General features: G+C 42.3%; 1 protein-coding gene and 1 pseudogene across 5 annotated transcripts in view; both read right to left on the reverse strand.

The window, feature by feature from the left end:
* Positions 1 to 11752, reverse strand: part of MSANTD2 (Myb/SANT DNA binding domain containing 2) — a 35023-nt gene extending 23271 nt beyond the window's left edge. For all 5 annotated transcript variants that reach the window (XM_055273593.2, XM_055273591.2, XM_063635592.1 and 2 more), the window contains exon 1: positions 10142 to 11752. In XM_055273593.2, coding sequence (XP_055129568.2) covers positions 10142 to 10918 — 777 coding nt within the window. In that variant the 5' untranslated portion in view covers positions 10919 to 11752. The remainder of the gene's footprint in view (positions 1 to 10141) is intronic.
* A 9895-nt stretch (positions 11753 to 21647) lies between these two features.
* Positions 21648 to 22119, reverse strand: LOC129478594 (E3 ubiquitin-protein ligase RNF181-like; annotated as a pseudogene).
* Positions 22120 to 26254: the final 4135 nt, after the last annotated feature.

The following is a 26254-nucleotide window of genomic DNA, read 5'->3' on the forward strand; positions in this document are numbered from 1 at the left end:
GGAGGGGAGCGGAACTCCGCATTGATTAGGAACTCCAGATAATTTGTAACATATGCATAGGAGGCACAGATCCACTAAGCATTCATTTTCAACACCGAATGAAGCTTCTGCAATGGTGAATATTAATAGCACACAGAACACAGTGGAGGAACCCCATATCAGAAACAGAATTAAATAATATCCAATCATAACTGCAATCCTAACAGTTAATTGTTCTAAAAAGTTCTTCAGAGTACTGGTCTGTTGTTTTTGAAACTCAGAAAGTTTTTCCTTCTATTTTATTTCATTTGTTTTAATATTACACAGATACCATTTTCCACAGAAAAAAACTGCTGGTTCTACGTTAACGTAACACTAGGAGAACAAATCTAGGTATCTAGCTACATGACACTTAACATTTGAAATACTGGATCTGAATTTTAGTTCTTACTCTCTGGTAATATTGTGAAAAAGTGGGGGGAAAAGCAGGATAATCACTTCTGAAGACTGGGAAGCAGAACTGAAGAGTCTGTACAGAGTATATGGTAGAGGCAATACAGACAGGACTGTCTTCATTTGGTATTTCAATTGGTTTTCCTTGGGTTCTTAGAAATCAAGCCTGAAAACTTCAGCTATGAAATACTGTTATGGTCTTTGACCGCAGTCAAGAATCCTCTGTGTAAGTTGGTAGAGAAGTAGATAGTGAGTTGTCTCACAGGTTAGGATCTAACAAATTCTGGAAATTAAAATTCCCAGATTCTTTGAAACAGGTCCTTGGTTTTGATGTACATGAAATGTATTCTTGTGTCTCCATCTTCGTTACCACTGCTTTATTTCACTTTCCATCTAGCTTACTGCAAGAAGCCTCTAAATAATCTTTGTGCTTCCAGTCTTACCCTTTTGATTCTCCACATTACAGCCACTGACTGTTTTAAAATTTAAGACTCACCATGTCATTGCCTGGCTTAAAATCCTTTGATGATTAGAATAAAGTCCAAACGCCTTAGCATATCACCTGACCTCTTAAGTCTCCAGTCTCATTTCTTACTACTTCCCACTCCCCTGCCTCACCCTTTATCTCAAAGCCTAGGCTCAAGCTATCTAAAACTATGTGATATAATTTCACCAGAATATCTGGGACAGGAGATGTTGCAAATTAATGTCTCTGGAGTTTCGATATGTTAAGTCTAAAAGAACACAATGAAGGAAAAAATCTTGATCTCACTGTATTATCTTCTAGTCCTCTTTTATTTAACTGTAGGTTATGGCCCATTAGTGGGTTGTACAATTAATTTTAGCAAGTTGTGACCACCTTTCTAAACATCACAAGTGGGAGATGAAGAGATAATGAATAAGGGACCAAGAAGTGAACTATTCTGGTGAAGAGGACCCAGGGACAGTGAGAGGGGGCTAGGGACAAAGGGTGAATGGGGAGCTGGTTCAGGTTGGAAGAATGGGTGCATGTGAGGGACATGTGGAGAATGCCATCACTGACCATCAATGGGGTCACAAGAAGCAAACCTGGAGTATCCCTGGTCTACCCCATGCCCTCCTAGAACCTGTCCCTGTGTCTGGCCCCTACAGCTGCTCCGTGAATGTGCAAGACAAGGCATTATTAGGGGATACAGCATCAAAACCTTAGAACTCAGTGTACGGGATGAGTGAGAAGCACAGACTTCCGGACCCCTCCCCACCTGCACTGGGAGGTCAGGCGAGTCTCTCTCCTAAATGGCTGAGGGCAAGAGTTGGAGAAGGGATAAATGAAGTGACAGAAGGGTGCAGACAGAAGGGTCACCAATGTGACCTTGAGCTGCCAGTCTCCGAAGAGTAAGCCCGCTGCCCAATACCAGTGGGATCCGCAGCTTCCATCCTTCCAGACTTTCTTTGCATCAGCATTTGGTGAGGGCATTTCTGGAGACAGCCAAGGCTGTGGCTAGGGAAGGGGAAAGATGAGAGGCACCACAGGGATTGGGGTAAAAGCGGAGCCAATGCTGACAAGCACTGGGGAGTAGGAGGAGGAGGATGTGGGGCAGAGAAAGATGCCCTGCCAGGGGCAGGTATTGTGTTAGGTGCATTCACTGTGTATACTGTTATGAAAGAGGCTCTACAGCTGGAGTGTCTGCCTTCAATTAGAACAGAACATATCAGAGTATATTACATGTAGTTCAGTATAGTGTCATTATGTGGATTAAGTTAATATTTACAAAGCACTTAGAATAGTGCATGGCACATAGAAAATACTATATGTTGGTTATAATCACTGTTTTGTGAAATTTGTTTCAGTTATACATATATGTCATGCAACTACTAAGTCCCAGGGTAAAATATATTTCTTCTTCCTGTGAGTTGTGGTCAAAAAAAAGATGCACTGCTTTGGTTTTACTTTCCAGTATACAAATTAAAAAATGAGATATGTAATGGATATTTGCGCAACTGCAATTCAACACCATAAAAAAGTTGTTACTCATCACAACATATAAATGACCTGGAATTGGTAAGTTCACTATAATGTCATCCCAAAACTACTGGCTCCACCATTCTACGTGATTATGACACCATCAAGGCATCATTTATGGCTCCCACATCACACTTTCACCACATGCCATGCACTACTGGCAAATTCTTCTTCAATTAAAAAGCATGACTTTTTAAACAGCTGAACACTTAAAGATTTTTGAAAGTATGTCATTGTTTGGATGCTTCCAGTTTTGCATTCTTTGGTAAGTATATCTCACTATATTTGCAGTTTGCACTATTCTAGGTTATGCTGCCTTTGAGCTTTTACACCAACTATTCATCTACCTTTGAGTCCACCTTCACCTTCAGGATCCACCTTTTGAAAGCCTAGGATGTGTGTGCTCCTGTAGCACCGTAAGCATAACATTAACATGACACACAAGACCTTGTTCACAATATCGTAATTGGTTCTTTAGTAATCTGACTCCTTTATTAGAAGATGGACATCTTGAAGGTGATGGTATACTACCGTAATTCTCGGACCTACTGCAGTAGGCACTCAAATATCTGTTGATGAATAATGAAAAAAATAAAGAGCTTATTTCAAACCTTAGCATTTAAAGACATCTTGTGATGAATCTGTCAGTTGAATCTGATGACACGGAATGAGAAAAATATCTAAATCCCCCCCCCGCCCCTCCAGATACCCGAACTTTAGCCAAAAGTTAAGCTCCACACTCTTCCCTGTAACCTTTCCCTGTTTCCCTCTGGCTTTCTAATGGCAAGGGAATTCAGGAGCCCAGCACCACTACATCAGCCAAGAAAGATATCAAAAAGATACTGAGTTCTAAAGCAGCAGTCTTTAACTGGGGTAGTCTCCTTTAATAATTGAAGGAGGCAACTTGAAACCTTAGGGATTCCTGTCATTCCCCCTCTTATTTATATTGTTTAAGTTATCAATCCTGGCCCCTGAATTTAGAATAACAAAAACAATATAGGCTAGTGATATTGTTTCTTTTAAATGTAACTTGAATATTTCCTAAACACCAAAAATTTCAAGAGACAGCTGATAAAACTCACAAATAATGACTTAATGTGTATTTTTCAGATTCAGTTTGTTATTCAGTACATTTTATCGCCAATTCTCATCATATTCATCTCATACCAGACTTAACATTTTCTATGTCCTGCTAATTTCCTATAAATTTCCAAACACATCATGAAAAATTTTAATGTCACCTTAAAAATCTTCCAGAGGATACATGGGTTTCAAAGCCTTTTGCGAGTACACGAGCAAAAAGTTTGAACACCCATTATTCAAAAGCTGTTCTGGCCAACAAAACAGTCACTAGCCACAGGTGACTATTTAAATGTAAATTAGATAAAATTAAAAATTCAATTTTGCAGTCACACTAGCCACATTTCAAGTCCTCAAGAGCCACCTGTGGCTAGTAATCCTGTACTGGACAGTGCAAATTCAGAACACTTCCATCATCACAGTAAATTCTATTGGACAGGCCTGTCCTAGGGAACCTAGAATATGTACTGTTTGCCCCAGTGAGTTGAAGTTATAAGACTTTTATTCCTGGTACCACCTCCTGCAATGGCAGGCCATTTTTTCTGACTTTTATCAAGGTTCCTCCTACATGGGGTAAAGTGACAGAAAGGTCAAGAAGGAACTTTGAGCTCCCCCTGGAGGTTTGAGTGGGTGGCCATGAGAATCCTTTTACAAAGATGAATTTAATACTGTGAATAACAACTTTTTACCTGAAACTGTTCAATATGGTAGCCACTAGTCACATATGCCTATTTATAACTTAAAACTGAATTAACTAAATATAATTTAAAATTCTGTTTCTCAAGCACAATGCCACACATTTTAAGGGCTGAAGAGCCACATGTGACCAGTGGCTATCATACTGAACTGAGGTAGATAGAGAATATTTCCATCATCACAAAAGTTTATGGAACAGTACTATTTGTACTACATGCTTTCTAAATTATTTTTTCCTTTAACATACCCTCTTAATGAAGTAACCAGAATATTTAACTCCATCCTTCACTATATTTCCAAAAATGCCAGAAAATAAACCCAGAATTCTACTCATTCAGTTTTAACATGTGCTTCTTAGCTCCTTTCCTTCTAAAACTGAAATCTTCAATATAAGTGTATGATTGGTAGTCAAAGATGGTCTATTCTTTGAGAATACATATCAAGCATCTGTCAAATTCACAAGCAGATAAGCAAACTGGAAGGCACAAGATTTCAGGTAACATTGGGATGGTAACAACAGAGACTAAATATATAAAAAATAACAAGAAATAAATCTAAACCTTTCTTATGAACTATTTGAGTAGCTTATCATAATTCTTAGAAATCTTTCAATGAGAAGGTAGAAGAAATGTCTTGTCTGCAAACACCAAAGAGAAGTCCTCAGAGATGGGCAGAGTCTATTAAAATGCTTATCCGGGACAATGGGAGCTTTTTGCTCCAAGTTAGTTATCTTTGCCCTGTTCGTTCTTAAAAATAATTGCAAGGCTTCAGAGCTAAAATGAAAGACCAAATATACTATATGGTGATTTTCCTGTTTGAGTACAAAATTTGTTCCAAAGATGATGACAATTACTGATGAATAAATCTAAGCAATGTCCCCAGAAAATTCATCATTTTGTTTTCTGGGCAGAAGACTCTTTTATCTTTTATTTATTATTTATTTATTTTGAGACAAGGTCTCACTCTGCCACCCAGGCTGAAGTTCAGTGGCTCAATCTCGGCTCACTGCAAACTCCACCTCCCAACCTCAAGCGATCCTCCCACTTCAGCCTCCTAAGGAGCTGTAACTACAAGTATGTGCCACCACGCCCGGCTAATTTTTTGTATTTTTGGTAGAGACAGGTTTCACCATGTTGTCCACGCTGGTCTCCAACTCCTGAGCTCATGTGATATGCCCACCTCAGCCTCCCAAAGTATTGCGATTACAGGCATGAACCACCATGCCCGGCCTCTTTTACCGTTTTTAAATTTGTCTGATGAGCGACCAGCACTGATTTAGAAAAGGCAAGTCTTTTAGGTCACATTCAATCACCTTGCATTTCATCTTTAGGCACAGCTAGAAGTACACATCTGTTTCAAAGACATAAAGCCAACTCTCAAGAGGCAAATTTTTGGAGAACACCCAAAAATATGGGACTTGAGAATGAGTTCTGCAGTGCATCAGATTAACTGACTGAAGTGTGAATGCAGCATCTGGCTCAGAGTGAATGCTTTCATGAATTCCCAGTCTAGATAGGTCTTTCAACTACTACAGTATGGCCGGCGATGAGACTGTTCATTCCTTTGAAGTCATCACACTTATAGTCTGCTTTAGGCAAATAACACTAAATCAAGTACCGCCTTGCATTCCATCCTTTGTGTTGTCTTGTCCAGCTTTTTAACTCATTGATGTATGTACACAAGCTTCAACTGGATTTTATGCTCTTGGACTACAGGAGTTGTATATTACACTTCTTTATTTTTATTTTTAAAACTACAGTTCTTTTATTCATCCTAACACCTAGCAGACAGCCCTCCACATAGTAAGCACTTAAGTATTTGGTGACTAGAGATATGAAAAGGCCTATAGTAAAAGAGAAAAATCATGCAATCACTAGATAAAAAACTACCTAGATTTGTGTATCTGACTCCAAAACTGGGATGGAATTGTTAGCAGACAAATTTTCTTCTGGCAAACAAACAAAAATGCAACAAAACTTCAAGATAAACAATCTATGTAGTAAGGCAGTGTCAAACACATCCGTTTTACCCAAACGACAGAACAAATACCAATAAGATGACAGACATCAAAATCAAACTTTGCAGCAATAAACAAACGTTCATATCTGACTGTAAATTAAAATCTTGTATGCTTAGAAACATGTTCATTTAGACAGTATTAAAAAGTAGGATGTTAGTCTCAAAATCCAAGAGTTAAATTATTAATTCAATTTCAATATTTATAATTTTAGTACTTTTACTGTATAGATAAGAGGACCAAGGCACAGTCCAGAGAAGGTAAGTGACATGCTTTAAGGTGATTCAGGAAGGTGGTCAGAAAAGGGTGCAATAAGGCTCAGCTTTCTGATCCTTTATACAATGTGAGGAAGGCTGCTAATCAGAAATTATCTGACTAAAGGAAGGTTTGCATGGAAAAATTAAAGTTGCTGTATAGCTCTTCCTTTTAAAGTTAGAAGAAATTATTTACTGGGTTTTCATAGTTGAATTCCTTTTTTTTTTTAAGAGACCAGGTCTCACTATGTTGCCCAAGCTGGAGTACAGTGGCTATTTACAGGTGCTATGATCATGGCACACCGCAGCCTCAAATTCATGAGCTCAAGCGATCCTCCCACCTCACCCTCTAAAGTAGCTGGGACAACAGGGAAGCGCTACTGTACCCAGCTCATAATTGAATTTTTGACAGGAATTTCAAATATATTAGACCAGAAATGTAATTGATTCACACATACTCCCCTTCTCTGTGAGCCTCTGACATTGAGTTCGCATGTACTTTAGTCTGTATAAGAAGTTCCTCCTTTTCCTTTTCCACATCTTACTACTTTGCTTCTATTTTGTAAAATCTAATGTAAAAAGTACTACTAAGTTTCTTTTTGTAGTTCTCATCAACACAAAGTGAAAGAGATTTTTGAACTACTTGTTTTAAATCTGCATTTCTGAAACTGGGATCTAATGACTTGTTTTCAGAGGTTTGAGATTCTCTGAGATTTTAAGATAGCAGTTTTATTTTCATAAGCATAATCTGAGTTACTTGAACATCCGCTTCATAATTGTGTAGGAATATGATTTCAGTGACCATATTTGCTTCTGTGCTGAAGATTACGTTCACACTAAATCTCCTTAAATGCAGCATTCTTCAGACTGGGTTCCAAAGTCTATTTTTTCGTTAAACAGCAGTATTACCGAATAATGCTGCAGATTTTTATATTTTCCAAAATTCTCTTTCTAGACTTTATTTGGTGAATTAATTAAATAAGGTCGGATGTGGTGGCTCTCGCTTATAATCCCAGAACTTTGGGAGGCCAAGGCAGGTGGATCGCTTGATTCTAGGAGTTTGAGACCAGTCTAGCCAACACAGTGAGACCCTTTTTCTAAAAAAATAAAAATACAAAATATAAAATTAGCTGGGCGTGGTAGTAAATGCCTGTAGTCCTAGCTACTCAGGAAGCTGAGGTGGGAGCATCACTTAGGTCCAGGAGTTCAAGGCTGCAGTGAGCTATGATCATGCTACTGCACTCCAGCTTAGGCAACACAGCAAAACCCTGCCTCCATTAAAAATAAACATAAAACAAATTTTAAAAATGTAGTGTCTACTATATGCTAATACAGCAGTGAATAAGAGAGACCAGAACCTGTCCTTAGAGAGCTTATAATTCTGGCAGGAAAACTCAACATTACTAATGAAAAAGTCTGGGTTCTTTGATTGAAATCACATAAAGAGTAGAGCACTTTATAACACAAAACAGTTATCTGCCCTCCTTGTTAACAGCTACTATGGATCAGAGAACCCATACTCATCAGCACATTCTCAAAATATCCTAAGAGCTTGAGGTCAACTTGGTTTTACCTGTCTGGACACAGGTAAACCGATCCTCTTTTAAAAATTATTCAAATAAATCTCCTTTTCTTGCTTCTTCTTTTTCTTCCTTTTCTTTCTCCTTCTCATAACTGGACAATGAAACAACCCAATTAGATACTCCCTGGCTGAGAAACAATTTTATGCAAAGATTTATATTCAGTGAGGTTTTGACAACACACTTTTTCTGTGTGATTGGGAAGTTTTTACAGACAGAAATCAATCAAGCTAAAACAGTTTAAAATGCCTAAAGTGCACTTCTAAACTCAAGAAGAGGTCATGGATAGACGCTAGCCAAGACAGTACAAAAACTCTCCCGAAAATTTAACCTTGACTGGGCACGGTGGCTCATGCCTGTAATCCTAGTGCTTTGGGAGACTGAGGCAGGACAGCTTGAGACCAGGGAGCTAAAACCAGCCTGAGCAACGTAGAAGACCCTGTCTCTAAAAAAAAACAACAAAAAAATATTTTTAATGAGCCAGGTGTGGTGGGGCATGCCTGTAGTCCTAGCTACTGGGGAGGATTGTTTGAGCCCAGGAGTTCTTCAGGTTGGGCAAGAGAGGGAGATCCTGTCTGTAAATATAAATAAATAAAAATTAAAATTTAACCTTAATGACTTTGAATAGAACAAATGAGATTCAGAGAAGAGTAGCTTTGTCCTGTTAGCTACTACTTTAATGTCCTCGTTAAAAAAAGAGAAAGCTTAAGAAGTCCCAAAGATAAATGTTATCAAATACACTAATTTAAATTTGTAATGCAGTAATTAATGGGTGGCAAATTCCTTGAACAACAGTAGGTTTTAAATATCTTAGTTTCTGGACCAAGTTTCTAAGCAACAGCATCCCCAAAGAAATACTACTGGAGCCAAGACCTGGAGAACTTTGGTGCAATTTCCCTCCTTTAGCTTACTCTAACTCATGATTGCGCCTATTAGACTTTATTATTGCTCTTTGGTGTGATCATTCTTATTTTATGATTGTTCTTGGTGGTCTTTATCCTCCCTCAAGAAGTTCCCAGAAAAAGTGTCAGCTGTATCAGAAAAGAAGTGCACAGATAATAGGATAAGTAATTCAGTAAAAACTGGGAGAATCCTATCACAATCTTTTTAGCAGCCATTACGATGAGGAAATGAGCTTAACTAAAATACAACTCCTTATCTGCCAATAATACAAATATGAACGCCTAAAGTCAGTTCTAGTAGCAGAATCTTAACCTGGCTAAGATTTCTAGCCCAAATTAAGCCTCTGCATTTAAACATGCAGGTACACAAGGATGGCCAGATGCACACTGAGAGTTCTACTTGTCACCACATCCGGCACAGTAACTGAAGCAGGTAAAAACTGGCTTTCCTGAAGGAGCTTCCTAAGAAACCGCAGGGCCTCAAGCCAATCTAACTCTGGAGGCATCGACAATCCAAATTCCAGACCAACTCTTGGCCAAACTAACTTTCATGGTGTCCACTAACTCCGCGGTAACAATACACAATCTGGCTACAATCAAGCCTTTCCAATTCTCCAAAGCATCTCTAGTCTTACTCGTCCTTCGTAGCTCAAGATAGAAGCAAAGCGACTGACACAAAGGCCAGTCGTCCCAAGGCGCTTTTTCTATGGCTCCGCCACGGCCACTTATTAACTATTCCTAAACTAGGGGCTCAATGCCCCCCCTTCTGCCCTTCCTCAATCCTGCCCGGGCCGGTAAGCCTCTGCCTGGGAGCCCCTCCGCCTGGAACAAAGCGAGGGGCCCCGGCGGTGGGGGCAAGAGGCGCCAGCGGCACTGGGACTGCCGCACGGCGCACAATGAGAAACTACCAACTTCAGAGCGCAGGAACATCCTCAATTGGCAAGAAAGAGGGGCGGCGGCAGGCACGCCCAACTTCAAACTCAGGAAACCTACGGGCTGGCGGCCATCTGGGAAAAAGCCCCCTTCCCAGGGAGAGAAGAAAAAGGCGGAGGAGATGCGAATCGCCCACCGGGCCCCGGAGGGGAGCCCTGCCCTCAGACCGGCCCCCGCCCCCGAGGCCCGCTTCCCCGCCTTCTCTCTGCCTCTGGTTCGCTGCCCCAGGCCGGGCGGCCGGTTACCTTGATGCGCTCCCGGCACTGGGACGGGGTCCGCTCGTAGCCCAGCTCGGCCAGGGCCCGGGACACGCGCTCGTACATGGCTGGCCCGGGGGCCTTGCTGCCGAACACCGTGCCGGCTCCCTCCAGCTGCTGGTACCGCGCCTCCACCAGCCGCTCGTTGCCCCACACTGCGATGAGCGCGTTCGTCTCGGCCGGCGTCCACGACATGCCCCGGCAGGCGGCGGCGGCGGCTGCCGCAGCCCCGCCACCGCCGCCACCAGGGGAGAAGGAGACCGAGGACGAGGCGGCGCTGCGGCCCCCCAGCCCCAGCCCGAGACCCCCGGACGCCGCTGCCCCCGAGCCCGCTGCACTGCCCGGCCCGAGTGGGGAGGCACCCCGAGGCGTGGAAGGGTCGGACAGCGATGGATTTCCGTCGCTCAGGCCACCAGGAGAAGCCGGGGAGAGCACCTCCATCTTCGGGATTTTTAGCGGCGAGTTGGCGGGCAGCTCCGAGCCACAGGGCGCAGCCATCTTCCAAGCGGCCGCCGCTGCACCGCCCGGAAGTGACGCGCCTGCGCATCCGGCCACCGCGGTCTCCGGGGCTGCCCTCGGGCCTGGCTCGCCCGCGGGCGGATGGCTCCGGGTCCCTGCTGCCGCGGATGTGGCTGCCGGGCGGAGGTCGTCCACTCCCCTGGGCCTTTCTCCGCGAGTCCTCCCACGCCGCCCGCTCCTCTCCCGGGGCGAAGGGCGGGGACGAGGCGCGCCGAAGCCCCGAGCTGAAGAGAAGGGTGGGGGCATGAGGGCGCTGGAGTGAGGAACAGATTGGAGCCTTCCCACTTCCTCTCCAATCTCAGCCCCCGGGAGGAGGGGTGAGGCCCGCGAGGGGGCCCGGAGTTAAGGAGGAATTGACCGTTTCTCTCTCTCCTTTCTCCCCCGCCTCTGCCCGTCTTCCCTCTAAGCCGGCCTCTAGGTGCAGAGGCTGACGTCCAGGATGGGGAGCAGGGAAGCCTCTGGAGGGTATATCCGGGAAGGCACCAAGGCTGAAGTGAGAGCAGTTCTGGGGAAGGCTTTAAAAAGCAGATATGGACCAGGGTAGAGTTCGTACGCTGTAGCTATTCAAGAACACCGATCTCATTAATTAAAGAACAGCAACTATTTAATTCCAGTTATAAACCATTGTTTTCCAGTTAGTCTGGGTAGGTGTGACCGTTTGTAGAATAGTTAGATTACGTTAGTCTTTATTGCGTTGGTACAGGTGTCTATAGCTTGAGCATATAAAAACTCCTGAGCCCAGCAAAAAAGTTACTTTCCAATACCATTCTCCATCCTCCGTGCTTTGGAAGTTGCATCGTTTTCCGGTTTTTCATACTCAACGCTGTCAATTATGACAGCTCTGTGACCTCTGGTAATGAATTAGTGTATTAGTCACTCCTGAAACTTTCCTTAAAGTGCTGGAACTTAACAGTAGCACACCACATCCAGTACACAGCTGTACCGTATTTCCACGTTTTTCAAAGCTGAAAATCTTAATTGGATATCTTGGATCATTAACTTAAAACCTCAGCGGATTTTTCTTTCAAAGCAGACATAACTGAGGATGCTGACCAATGAATGCAAATAAACTATGCAATATTTTTTAAAATAACAAATGTATGTTGGTTTTTTTTAAGCTGAGGTCAGCTATGTTTTGGGGGGGTATGTGCTTTTTAAAATTATTGTTTTATTTCAATCGATTTTTGGGGGTAACAGGTGGCGTTTGGTTACATGAATAAGGTTTTTAGTGGTGATTTCTGAGATTTTGGTGCGTCCAAGCAATGTACACTGTACCCAATGTGTAGTCTTTTGTCCCTCATTAGCCTTCCCCTTACCCCCGAGCCCCCGAGTCCCCAAAGTCCAAAGTATCATTCTTATTGAGGACAGCTAAATTTTTAACTCTGAGACTCACTGGAGAGAATGACTGGTTGTCTTTGAGTGTTACTGAAAAGCTAAAGGATTAAGCAATAGGGATAAAGTAGAGAAGGAGATAATTGTTCTCGTATGTCATATGAAAATACTACCATAGGTTTATAAGCTAACAGAAGAAGCCTAAGGAAGTTCCCGAATTTATGATATCCTCTTCCCTTTTTTCCAAAGAAAGATGCAGTCTAGCACCTCAGTTAAGAATATGGACTCTAAAGTCAGACTGCCAGGCTTCAAATTCCAGTTCTGCGACCTCAGCAAAGTTACTTAACCAAGCTCTCAGTGCCTTGTTTTCTGCATCTGTAAAATGAGGATGAAATCTCAGCATTGCTGAGAGAATTAATACAGGTAAAGTCCTTAGAACGGTGCCTGGTTCACAGTAAACATTGTGTGACGACTGTAAAAGAATCTGAAACATCTATCAAAACAAAATTAACTCTTATTCAGCCCGGTGATAAATGTTTTAATGTCATAAGGTATTTGGTGTGTATGAAAGGGAGAGTTGTGCCTAAATCATATACTAAATCAGAGATACCAAAGAGGGGTGTGTGTGTGTGTGTGTGTGTGTGTGTGTGTGTGTGACAGGGTCTCGCTCTGTCACTGAGGCTGGAGTGCAGTGGTGTAATCTCAGCTCACTGCAACCTCTGCTCCCGAGTTCAAGCGATCCTCCCACCTCAGCCTTCCAAGTAGCTGGTACCACAGGTATGTGCCACCACACCCGGCTAATTTATGTATTTTTTGTAGAAATGGGGTTTCACCATGTTGCCCTGGCTGGTCTCAAACTCCTGGGCTCAAGTGATCCCCCACCTTTGCCTCCCAAAGTTCTGGGATTACAGGCATGAGCCACTGCACCCAGCCCTGCAAAGAGTTTTTAAATTACCACTTTAACCTTCTCTCATTGTCCCACAAGTCTGAAAAACAACAACAACAAAAACCCCTCCTCCTATTATCATGGGATCCTTGGGATGTGGCTTTGCCAGCCAGAAATCTCTATGGCTGGTGGTGCCTTTGCCCAAGTTTTGCTTGGGCCCACTAGGTTCCTTCTGCCCTCTCAGCCTGGCAGGCTGCACTCAGCTCATGCTACCAGCCCGGATCCCACACCTGCCAAGGGTAAGCCAGGCGCAGAGCAGCAAGGGGTGCATGAGTGAGCGAGTGTGGGGTCTGGCCACTGCACACAGCCAGGCACATCAGCTATGGCAGGTTGGGCAGCTCCAGGAGCCAGCATGGGCACTGGCTCCCTGTGAGGCTGCGGCTGGACCAGGCATACCGCGAGCAGCTTCCACTGCTGGTACCAGGGAATGTGGTGTCTCCCAGAAGCTTGGAGACACCAGGAACAGCAGAGTCCCAAAGAGGGTGTCACAGCCCTGGTTCAGGGAGCTCCTAGGTCTGGACTTCCCAAAGAGCCACAGCTCTTCTCTCCTCATCACCCACAACATGGCAAATTAGATGTGTGTTTCAGCCCTAATTATGTTACAGCTCTTTCAGTTCCGCCATTCAGCAGATCCCAAATTCTTGTCCCTCATCCAGGAAGAATGAGGTATGCAGACAACTGGAGGGTGAGCAAGGCAAAGAGGTGCTTTATTGAGTGACAGTACAGCTCTCAGGAGACCTAAAGTGGATGACTCCTTTCTGCAGGCAGGTTGTCCCAATGAGTGCAGCTCTCAGTGGAGAGGAGAACTGGAGTGGGTAGCTCTTATCTGCAGGCAGGTCATCCTGTTGTCTGCCTGAATCTGGCTGAGTCCTTGGTTTTTATGGGCTTCAGAGGGGAGAAAGTGCATGCTGATTGGTCCCATTGGTGGCCATAGGCAGGCCCAGAAAAAGCGTGGTAACTTCTCACTCTGGTCCACAGAACTGGCAGTCCAGCCCTCAGGCTTCAGGTCGCCCCTGGCTTGAAGGTGGGGGCTTCATTGAGACCTACCCACTTCTGCCCAGGAGACTACCTCCTGCCACTGTCAACCTGCCATCCACAGCACCCATGGCACCCAGGCTGTTTGTGTTGAGGGGTGTCTGCAGGCCTACACTGAGCTGCCCTCAGCCTCCCTCCCATGCTCGTTGGTGTCCAAAGTCCAGAGGGAGCTGAGGGAATAGGGGGCTGGCATGTCAGCGCTGCCCTGAGCACAAGCACACCTGGCCAGGTGGCAACAGCACCTAGGCTCGGCCTCAACCTTGCTCCAAAATCAGAGTGGGCACGGGGAGTGGGGAGAGGCCAGGCAGTGGGATCAGGCACTTCTGAGCCTGCAGGGGCAGTAGCTTCCCACGTCTCTGAGAGTACAAGGATGCCCAGGTCTGCAGCTGTGGCTGGGTGGCTGCAGCTGTGCCTGGAGGGGGCGGGGCTCCTGCCCTGCCATCTTGGAAGGGGGCACGGCTCCTGTCTGTTCCCTGCTCCTGCTGGCTCTCTGGAGCACACAGCCCGGCTGCAGCTGGCGTTTTTGCAGCAGCCACTCTAGACAGGGCATTGCCGCCATCACTATTGCCTAATTTTGGATGATTCTCAAATCAACCCTGAATCATACAGGACAACTTCCTAAATAACATGGCTTGATTGGGAAGTCTCCCTTCCCACAAACTTCTGTTTCTAATCATTATTTCTGTATTACCCCTTCCCCACCTTGTTCCCAAACCCATCAGTCTATGTAATGATAAAAAGTTATAACAAAAATGAAATTTCCAGCAACATCCTAAAGTTAAAACTAAGCTAATACTGTAAAAGCTATTAGTATTTATTGCATACTATATAGGCACTGCTGAATAGGCAGCCAAGATCATGTGTCTGTCATATTGGCTTACCATGGCTGGTCCTGGGTTTTGGGGGATGTGTGAGGTTCCTGTTCAAGACTTCATAGTCCAGTCAATTTATGGAATGCCTACTCTTTTTGAAGTAGTGTGGCATGCCTTTAATTGTGGATCTAAATGATATAAGTAAATAAAAATCTACTTGAGAAGTAATGTATGAAATGTCTTGAAAATAATATAATGTGCGAAAGAGAATAAAACAATACATACTCATCTTCTACCTGCAGACTGTCAACTACTCCCTTTAATTGTATCGTCCTTCATTCATTTCCTCCACAATCTGTGTCAAGTGTTGGTTTTTCCAGCTTTTCTATGTCTTCCCTGAGATGGTTGGACAGAAGTCCTCCATCTACTACCTACTCATACAACCTGGCACCTCACATTGATGTTTTCTGTTTCAAAATCTTCGTTAATTCTGTTGCGTGCTCTAGCACTATGTTTTATGAGTCAGTGTATTTGTTTTGTTATTTCCTTCACATTCCACATCAAGTCCTATTCCTTCTACCTCTGAAATATTTCCTAAATCTGGCCACTTCTCAACCCTACTCCAAGCCTCCACCCTGTCTTTACTCACCAACTGGATTTCCTGCCTATACACTTGCCTGCCTACACAGTAGCTGAAGTGAACCTGCTTTTTAAAAACTTTTTTTTGTGAAATATGCATATAGAGGAATAGATAAAACATATATGTACAATTATATGAATTATTATAAAGCAAATACCACATAAGTACCATCCAGATCAAGAAATAGAATATTTCCAAAGCTCCAGAGGTCTTGCCCCACTCACCCCTTCCCAATATTACCCTCATCTCCCTTATAAAGATAACCATACTCCTTGCTAAATACTAAAGTTTTCCCTGGTTTTGAACTTTTTATAAATGAAATTATGTACTATGTATTGTGTCTGATTAATTGAATATTGTTTTCAAAAATTAAGTTTCAGGCCAGGCACGGTGGCTCACGCCTGTAATCCCAGCACTTTGGAAGGTGGAGACAGGCAGATTACCTGAGGTCAGGAGTTCGAGATCAGCCTGGCCAACATGTTGAAACCCCGTCCCTACTGAAAATACAAAAATTAGCCAGGTGTAGTGGCAGGCATCTGTAACCCCAGCTACTCAGGAGGCTGAGGCAGGAGAATTGCTTGAACCTGAGGGTGGAGACTGCAGTGAGCAGAGATCGTGCCATTGCACTCCAGCCCGGGCGACAAGAGCAAAACTCCTTCTCAAAAAAAAAAAAAAATTATATATGTGTATGAGGCTGTAGATTATTCATTTTTTTCTATAAAATGCTCTTTTGTGGATATGTCACTTTTTTTTCTTTTGAGACAGTGTCTCATTCTGTCACCCAGGTTGGAGTGCAGTGGCACAATCACGACTCACTGCAGCCTCAACCTCCCTGGCCTCAAGTGATCTTCCCAGCGTAGCCTCCCAAGTAGCTGGGACTACAGGTGTGCACCACCACACCTGGCTAATTTTTAAAATGTTTGTAGGGCAGGATCTTACTATGTTGCCTAGGCTGGTCTCAAACTCCTGGGCTTAAGCAATCCTCCCACCTCCACTTTCCAAAGTGCTGGGATTATAGGTATGAGCCACTATGTCCAGCCAGATATATCACATTTTATTTATCCATTCTACTGTTGAAATTTTGGGTTGTCTCAAATTTGAGATATTATGAATAATGCTGCTATGAACATTCTTGTACACATCTCCCAGGTCATATGTCCAAGTATTTCTATAGCTCTCTCCCTCTCTCCCTCCTTCCCTCCTTTCCTCCCTCCCTCCCTCCCTCCCTCCCTTCTTTCCTTTCTTCCTTCCATGTGAATACAAAATTATTCCAACTCCATTTATTGGAAATATTATCCTTTTCTTCCCTTTTTGTAATGTCATATTTGACATAAACCGAGTGTCTGGACCAGGCGCGGTGGCTCACGCCTGTAATCCCAGCACTTTGGGAAGCCGAGGCAAGTGGATCACCTGAGGTCGGGAGTTCGAGACCAGCCTGACCAACATGGAGAAACCCAATCTCTACTAAAAATACAAAAAATTAGCTGGGCATGGTGGCGCATGCCTGTAATCCCAGCTACTCAGGAGGCTGAGGCAGGAGAATTGCTTGCACCCGGGAGGCAGAGGTTGTGGTGAGCCGAGATGGCACCATTGTGCTCCAGCCTGGGCAACAAGAGTAAAACTCCGTCTCAAAACAAACAAACAAACAAAACAAAAACAAGTGTCTCTATATGCATGGGTGTGTTTCTGGGCTCTTCTATTATGTTTGCCTATTTGTCTATCCATTTTTCTATTTGTGTTGCTTGTGATAATATCACACTGCTTTAATTACTGTGAGTTTATAGTAAGTCTTATGTCGAATACAGCAAGTGCCTCCATCTCACCCTCTTGCTTTTCCTCCTCCTCCTCCAAGAGTAGCTTGCTATTCTTAATCTTTTATATTCTCCTATACATTTTAGAATTCGTTTGTCAAGTTCTACAGAAAAAAACTGCGGTTATTTTGAATGGTATTGCGTTAAATCTATGGACCAATTTGAGAACTGACATTTGTACAGTAATCACCCTTAGAGTCCTTGGAAATGGTATAAACCTTCATTTATTTAGTCTTTAGTCTCTCAATAAAGTTACATTATTTACTTCATAAAGGTCTTACACATTTTTGTTCAGTTTATTCCTAGGTAGTTGATTTTTTTAAATGTTTTTGTAAGTGGTATCATTTTTAAATTTTATTTTCTATTTTTTTTCTTTTGAGACAGGGTCTTGCCCTGTCACCCAGGCTGGAGTGCAGTGGTGTGAACATGGCTCACTGCAGCCTCAACCTCCGGGGCTCAAGCACACCTCCTGCTGCAACCTCCCAAGTAGCTGGGTCTACAGGCATGCACCAACACATCTGGCTAATTTGTAATTGTTTTTGCTGGTATATAAAAATACTAATTGATTATCTTATTTTGTATCTAGTAATCCTGATGGAGCAGTTGACTAAAATTGTGTATCATTGTACGTCATTCTCTTTTTAAAAATCCAAGCCTAGCGCGACCCTGTCTCTACAAAAAGTTTTTTTTTTTTAATTAGCTGGGCATGGTGATGCACATCTGTACTTGCGGCTACTCGGTAGACTGAGGTGGGAGGATTGCTTGAGCCTGGGAGGTTGAAGCTGCAGTGAGCCATGATCGAGCCACTACACTCCAGCTTGGGTGACAGAGCAAGACCCTGTTTCAAAAACAAACAAACAAAAAATCCACCCATGGCTTTGCCTTGGAATGATATAATCCAAACTCGTTGCCATGGCTGTGATGGTTTTAAAACACGTCTGCACATTGTTTGACATTCTCCCAGGAAGAAATTAATTGAGTCTATATTTCCTCCCCTTGAATGTGGGTGAGTCTTGGTGACTACCTTGATAAACTGAATGCGATACAAGTGACACTGTGACTTTCAAGGCTAGATTTGAAAATACCCTGCAGCTTCTGGCAGTTTCTCTTGAGATACTTGCTCGGAACCATTTCATCCACCATGTAAGAAGTTAGGCTATCCTAAGTGTACATGGAGAGACTACAAAGAGAACAAGAAAGATAGCCAATGAGCCAGAAATATTCCAGCCTCCAATTGTTTTTCTGCCTACTCCAGGCTCCAGACTTGTGAATGAACAAGTGTTGAAATGACCCCAGCCCCAGCCACCACCTGACAACAACCATATCAGAGATCCTAAGAGCTGCCTAGCTGACCCCAGGCACCCTCCATTTATGAGCAAAATGAATTATTGTTTTATGTTCTAACCCACTAAATTCTGGGGTATTTGTACATAGCAATGGATATTTGGAACAACAATCTGTAAGGCCCTTTTTACTCTGAGCTTAACCTACTGTGCAAACTTTATCTACCACCTCAAATATGCTCCAGCCACCCTGACCTCATCTGTCCTATCAAGCGAGCCAAACTTATTTCTGGTTTGGAGCGTTTGGAGTTGTCGTATCTCTTTATCTTAGAACACTCTTATCTTAGCTCTTCCAGTGACAATCCCCTTCTTGTAATTCATCTCCTCAAATGTCACCTCCCCAGAGAGGCCTGTTACCATTTTGTCAACAGCACTTATTTTCAGAAAACATTTGTTTATGCATATTAATTTTTTTCATGTATTTATTGTCTGCATTTTCTTTCTAGCATGTAAGCTGTTTGAAGCTGAGGACTTTGTCTGTTTTGTTCACTTCCAATAGATCCAGCACTTAGAAGAATGCCAGGCAGGCTTTCCCCACCAACCAAGATGGAATAACAGGAAAAAGGCATACCCTTCTATCTTCAATAATTGGAAACTCAGACAAAGTTTATGAAACGCTGGTTTTCAAGACATAGGACATCAGACAATCAAGGACAGTAAACACTGAGATGGGAAACAAACAAGGTGAATACAATTGCCAAACATTACTAGCTGGAAAGAGCTTCCCGAGCATGGCACAGGGAGGAGGATTCTCGGAGGTTCTGTGGTGTCCCTGAGTTGAGGAGACAAAGTTGAAATTCCAGAGTGGCCAAGGCAGCTGGAGTTTGTAGAGCAGAGTACCAGAGAGAAAACAGATGCACAGAGAGAACCTCAGAGATCTGCAGAAGATCTCAGCTCTTCAGCTGTGCACGTATCAGTACGTGCATGTGACAAAGCACCCCAAGGCCAGGGGAAGAATCACCTGAAAGTATGAAGAGAAAAATACTTGGAGCACATACAAACCAGGAATAATTTCAGTTCTCAACAGCCTAATTGGAAGACCCCATAGATATGGAGCATTAGGTAGAGCAGGGGTCCCCAACCTCCAGGGGCACTGACCAGTACTGTCCATGGCCTGGTAGGAACTGGGCCGCACAGCAGGAGGTGAGCGGCAGGCTAGCCAGCAAACCTTCATCTGTATTTATAGCTCCCATCACTTGCATTACTCCCCATCACTCTCCATCACTTGCATTACCAGCTGAGCTCCACCTCCTCTCAGATCAGCAGCAGCATTAGATTCTCATAGGAGCATGAACCCTATTGTGAACTGCACATGCAAGGGATCTAGCTTGCACGCTGTTTATGAGAATCTAATGCCTGATGATGTGAGGTCCAGCTGCGGCAGTGTTGCTAGGAGGTGGGTATTTTGTTGCTGGGGAGTGGCCCCAAATACAGATTAACATTAGCAGAGAGGGTTGACTGCATGGAGACCATAATAAAACAGTTGCCTGCAGACTCATATCAAAACCCTATCAGTGAGTGGCAAGTGACAATTAAGCTGCATCTGGTGGCAGACTTTATAGAGGCAAGTGAGTGGATGTATTTCAATTGCATAGCTGTATCTGGTGGCAAGTTTTAAGTCAGAATCTGACACTTAATTTAGTCTGCATGGCCTGCCCATTATTTTATTTACCACTTCTGTCTGTGCCTCTTTCCTGCACTGAACACTTGTCTCAGTCACAGTTTTGGTAAGCCCACAAGCTAACCCTAGCTAAAATGAGTAAAAAGCAAACGTCACTGGAGAGCTTCTTTGAAAAGTCAGAGAGACCCAATGATGAGACAGCAGAAGACTCTAAGACTGCCAACAAAAAGAAAGCTGCACTTAAAAGAAAATACCAGACTGGGCGTGGTGGCTCACACCTGTAATCCTAGCACTTTGGGAGGCTGAAGTGGGTGGATCACTTGAGGCCAGGAGTTTGAGACCAGCCTAGCCAACATGGTGAAACCCATGTTTCTAAAAAAAAAAAAAAAAAAAATTAGCCAGGAATGGTGGTGCGTGCCTGTAATCTCAGCTACTCGGGAGGCTGAGGCAGGAGAATCTCTTGAACGCAGGAGGCAGAGGTTGCAGTGAGCTGAGACTGTGCCACTGCACTCTATTCCAGCTTGGGTGACAGACTGAGACTCTGTCTCGAAAAAAAAAAAAAAAAAGAAAATGCCAAAAGTTCTACTTAAATTATGGGTTAATTGCAACAGGTGATTCACATTCTCTAAGCCCACTTTGTATATTATGTGATGACCCGTTATTCAAGGAAGCCATGAAAACTTCAAAACTGCTTCACCACCTGGAGACCAAGCACCCTGCATTAAAAGACAAGCCTCTGGAGTTTTTCTAAAGAAAAAACATGAACACAGAGAACAGAAGTAATTATTGAAGGCCACTACTTCATTAAGTGTGTCTGTACTGAGGGCATCGTTCGTAGTGGCTAACCACGTTATTAAAGCTAAGAAGCCCTTTAGTATTGATGAAGAGTTGATCCTGCCTGCTGCTAAGGACATTTGTCCTGAACTTTTAGGAGAGGCTGCTGTTCAAAAGGTGGTACATGTTCCTTTTTCAGCTAACACCATAACTAGAAGAATGGATGAAATAGCAGAGAATATTGAGGCACAATTGTTAGGATTAATGAGTCACGGTGCTACACAAACCTCAAAAGGGTTTTGTCCCAGAAATAGACTCATACATATATGATCAGTGATTTTTGACAATGGTACAAAGGCAAGTCAGCGCAGAAAAAATAATCTCTTCAACAAATGGTGCAGGAACAATTGGATATCCATAAAATGAACTCGGATCCACGCTTTGCACTATATACAAACATTGACTCAAAATAGGTATAGGTCCTAGACCTAAATGTAAAAACCTAAAACTCTAAAATTTCTCAGAAAAAAAGGGGATAAAATCTTTGTGGTCTTGGATTAGGCAGATATTTTCTTGTGTTTGTGGGTAAAGAAACCCTTAATGAGGGTTCTAGGTGTAAGAGGAGGACCTTGTAGAGAGCCAGCGCTTAGCCCTAGCCTCCTCATATGTACATGGCTCTGTAGAGGTTCTCCAGACAGTGCTGTTGCTGCTGTTTCGAGCCTTATCTCCTCTGTGCTCCTCACAAGTGTCGTTATCAGCAGGCAGCTCCTGGCAGCACAAGGGACAGGGATTTGTCTTGCTTAGCCAGGGCAAAATGCAGTTAGAATGGAAAAGCTAATGGCAAGGCATCCCAATGACAGTCTCCTCCTCAAGCACATGGGGCTTGTGTGTGTCTCTCAGCCTGAGAGCTCCTGATGACTGTCCTGGGGAGGTGGTGATTCCAATCTACTAATATCCCCAAGTCTTCAAAATCCATCCTATTGAAAAGTGATTTGGTGAGCTCCAGCAGCATGTGGGTTAGGGTCTCCTGCTTGGGGTTCAACAGCTTGCAGTCTTGTTCATTGAAATAGGCTGTCATAGCTGCTCAGCTCTCTGACATATCTCTCAGACTGGCAAAGATATTAGGTCTGACACCAAAAGTACAATCTATAGAAGAAAAAGGATGGATACATTGGACTTCATTAAAGTTAAGAATGTTTTCTCCTTGAAAAATAATGTTAAGAGAATAAAAAGATAAGCCACGAACTCGGAAAAAAAAGTAATTGTAAATTACATATCTGATAAAGTACTTGTACCCAAAATATGCACAGGAATCTCAAAACTCAATAATAAGAAAAACAATCCGATTTAAGAAATTATTTTAACATACATTTTACAAAAGAAGATACACAGATAGCAAATAAGCCCACAAAAAGATATTGAATATTGTTGACCATTGGGAAAATGCAAATTAAAACAAAATGAGATACCATTACACACCTATTAGAATGTCTAATATTAAGAAGACTAATCATACTAACTGATGAGGATTTGGAACAACTGGAACTCTCACACCCTGCTGATAGATAAATGCACTACCACTTTGGAACACAGTTTGGCAGTTTTTAAAAAAGTTATACATCTGCCTTATGCCCCAACCTTACAATTTTTAGACATTTCTCAAGGGAAATGAAAGCATATGGTCATTCAAAGATATACATGCATATTCATTGCAGCTTTATTTGTAATAGCCCAAAACTGGAAACAGCCCAAATGTCCAGCAGCAAAAGAATAGATAAACAAATTGTGGTATATTTACTACCTAGCAGTTGAAAGAAATAAACCTCTGACACACACAAGCTGGATTAAAAAAGAAGAGGAAATGAATTACTGATACATATAATAAAGATTACTCTCAAAATAATAATGGTAAGTCAAAGAAGTCAGACCCTGCTCCCTAAGAGTATATACTTCATGATTCAATTTCTATACAATTCTATAAAATGCAAATTAATATATGATAACAAAAAGTGATTGCCTGGAAATGGTGAGAGGACAGAGGGGCCGGAGTCAGCCAGGATTACAAAGATGCACAAGGAAACTTTTGAGGGTGGTGGATATCTTGAGTGTGGTGATAGTTTTACAGTTGTATGCCTATGTTAGAAGCTATCAAATTATACACTTTAAGTATGTACACTTTGTTGTATATTAATTATGCCTTAATAAAGTTATTATAAAAAGTAGTTCCAGGCAATATTAGAGACTCAATAAACATTTATAAACTAGTCGTTGACTTTCTTGGACTGTGACTTGTTAGCAGTTAGGGATTGATTATTCCATACATGTTTATGTAATAACCTGGCAAAATGCCATGCTAGAGTAAGTGCTCAATAAATGCTATTTTAAGAATGTTATCAGCCAAGCCTGGTGGCGCACCCCTGTAATCCCAGCACTTTGGGAGGCTGAGGTGGGCGGATCACCTGAGGTCAGGAGTTCGAGACCAGCCTGGCCAACATGGTGAAAACCTGTCTCTACTAAAAATATAAAAAATTAGCTGGGCATGGCGGCACACACCTGTAATCCCAGCTACTTGTGAGGCTGAGGCAGGAGAATCACTTGAACCCGGGAGGTGGAGGTCGCAGTGAGCTGAGATAGCACCATTACACCCCAGCCTGGTAAACAAGAGCAAAACTCTATCTCAAAAACAACAACAAAAAAAAGGAATGTTATCATCTGTTACATATCCATCAAATTCGTGTCATTTAAGTGACACTAAAGATAATATATTTTTTCTGACAAAATGTTTAACTTCATTAGCAATTTAAAAATACAAATTAAAATAATGAAATACTGTTTTTAACCTTTCAGTTTGCAAATAATTTTAAATGATAGAATAAGAATGTTATTTTATATTTGGAAGAACAAAAGCCATTTCCATGCCTAAAGCATGTTATGGACAGGCACGGTGACTCATGCCTGTAATCCCAGCACTTTGGGAGGCAGAGGTGGGTGGATCACTTGAGGTCAGGAGTTCGAAACCAGCCTGGCCAACATGGTGAAACCCCATCTCTACAGGCATGGTGGCATGCACCTGTAATCCCAGCTACTTGGGAGGGTGAGACACGAGAATCACTTGAACCCGAGGGGTCAGAGGTTGTAGTAGCCTTGATGCCACCACTGCAGACCAGCCTGGGCAACAGAGCAAGACTCCATCTCAATAAATAAATAAATAAATAGAGCATGTTACTGTACCTACTTGACAAGAGATTGGGAAAATAGGTGTTCTCTTTTACTCTACTAATAAGATGTAAACTGGGAGAAATTTTCTGTTGGACAATTTTAATAAATATCAAAAGCTTAAACAACAAAAAAACCCTTTGATCCAACTGCCCCACTTCTAGGAATGTATGCTAAGAAAACAAGACTGCACACAAAGATTTAGTCACAAGATTGTTCATCAAGATACTGTTGATAATATCAAAAATTAGAATTGACCTACAAAGCCAGCAGTAAGAGACTGGTTAATAAACACTGTTATATTCATTCCATGAAATATTATTCTGACATAAAAAATGGTATAGTAAATGAACTAACTTAGTTCAAAATAACATTGCTTAAGCCAGTTGTAGTCTGTAGTCTCAGCTATTCGGGAGGCCAGCCTGGAAAACATAGTGAGACCATGTCCTAAATAATAATAATAATAATGATAATAATAATAATAATAGGCTTGTTAAAAGAATGAAAAGACAAGCCACAGACTGGGAGAAAATATATGCAAAATACAAATCTGATAAAGGACTTGCATCTAAAATACACAATGAACTCTTAAAACTCAACAATAAGAATTACAAACAATTCAATTTCCTAATATAAGCAAAAGATCTATACAAAGATGATAAGCAGTTGAAAACTATGAACATGGAAAGATGTCATTAGGGATTGGTATACTGAAACAACAATGAATTACCACTATACGCCTATTAAAATGAGTAAAATGCAAAACATTTTACTCATTTTGCATTTGACAACACCCAACGCTGACAACACCCAACGCTTTACGTTTTACTCATTTTGCCCTGACAACACCCAATGCTGGCAAGGATGTGGAGCAACAGAAACTCTCATTCATGGCTGGTAGAAATGCAAAATGTACAGTCACAAAGCTAACATGGTCTTACCATGTGATCCAGCAATAGTGCTTATGTCCACATAAAAACCTGTACATGAATTTTCAAAACAACTTTATTCGTAGTTACCAAAACCAGAAAGGAAGGAAGATGCCCCTTAATAGAAGAGTGGATAAACAAACTGTGGTATACTCACACAATGGAATAGTATTCGATAAAAAGAAATGAGCTAACAAGCCGTGAGAAAACATGAGAGAAACTTAAATACATATTCCTAAGTGAGAGAAGCCAGTCTGAAAGACTATGTTTCCTACTGGATGACATTCTGAAACAGGTAAAACTATAAGGACAGTAAAAAGACCAGTGGTTACCATGGGGGAGGAGGAGAGGGATTAAGGGATAGGGCACAGGGGAATTTTAGGACAGTAAAACTCTTTTGTATGATACTGTAATGGCGGATATGTAACATTATATGTTTGTTAAACCCCATAGCATATAACTATACAACCCAAAAAGTGAATCCTAATGTAAGTGATGGACTTTAGTTAATACTAATGTATCAGTATTGGCTCAATTGTAACAAAGGTACTATACACTAAAGCAAGATGTTAACAATAGGGGAAACTGTGTGGGGTGCCAGGCGGGGGGTGTCAGGGGGGACTCTTTGTACTGCTGCTCAATTTTTCTATAAATTCAAAACTGCTCTAAAAAATAAAGCTTATTAAAATGGTTTTTTTTAAAAATAGGCCTACATTTGTTAATTCTAAAAAGGGCTGAAATAAATATGCAACTGGTTTTAGTACTGGCTAGGCTGAATGCTGGTTTTTTGTTTTGTTGTTGTTTATCTTTGTTTTCTTACATAGAAAGGAGTGATGGTCTTATGATTTTTAAGAAAGGAAAATCAGTTGTTTAAAAAAGAAGTATTGGAAGAAATAATGCAATAGTGTTTCCCCCCTTCCACGGTGCAGCCCACGCTGGGCCACTGTAACACTGAAGGTAGTCTGTGTCACATTTGTTGCCCAATGGGGACATAATGCCTACCTCATAGGAAAGAATGAGGCATAAATAAGGTAATTCATGAAGGGTACTTTGCATGGAGCCTGGTACTACTAAACACAATGAAAGATTACTGATGCTGTTTCCTCCCATCTGCATGGAAGGG

The sequence above is a fragment of the Symphalangus syndactylus genome, chromosome 3 (assembly GCF_028878055.3).
Source record: "Symphalangus syndactylus isolate Jambi chromosome 3, NHGRI_mSymSyn1-v2.1_pri, whole genome shotgun sequence".
NCBI classification, from domain to species: domain Eukaryota; kingdom Metazoa; phylum Chordata; class Mammalia; order Primates; family Hylobatidae; genus Symphalangus; species Symphalangus syndactylus.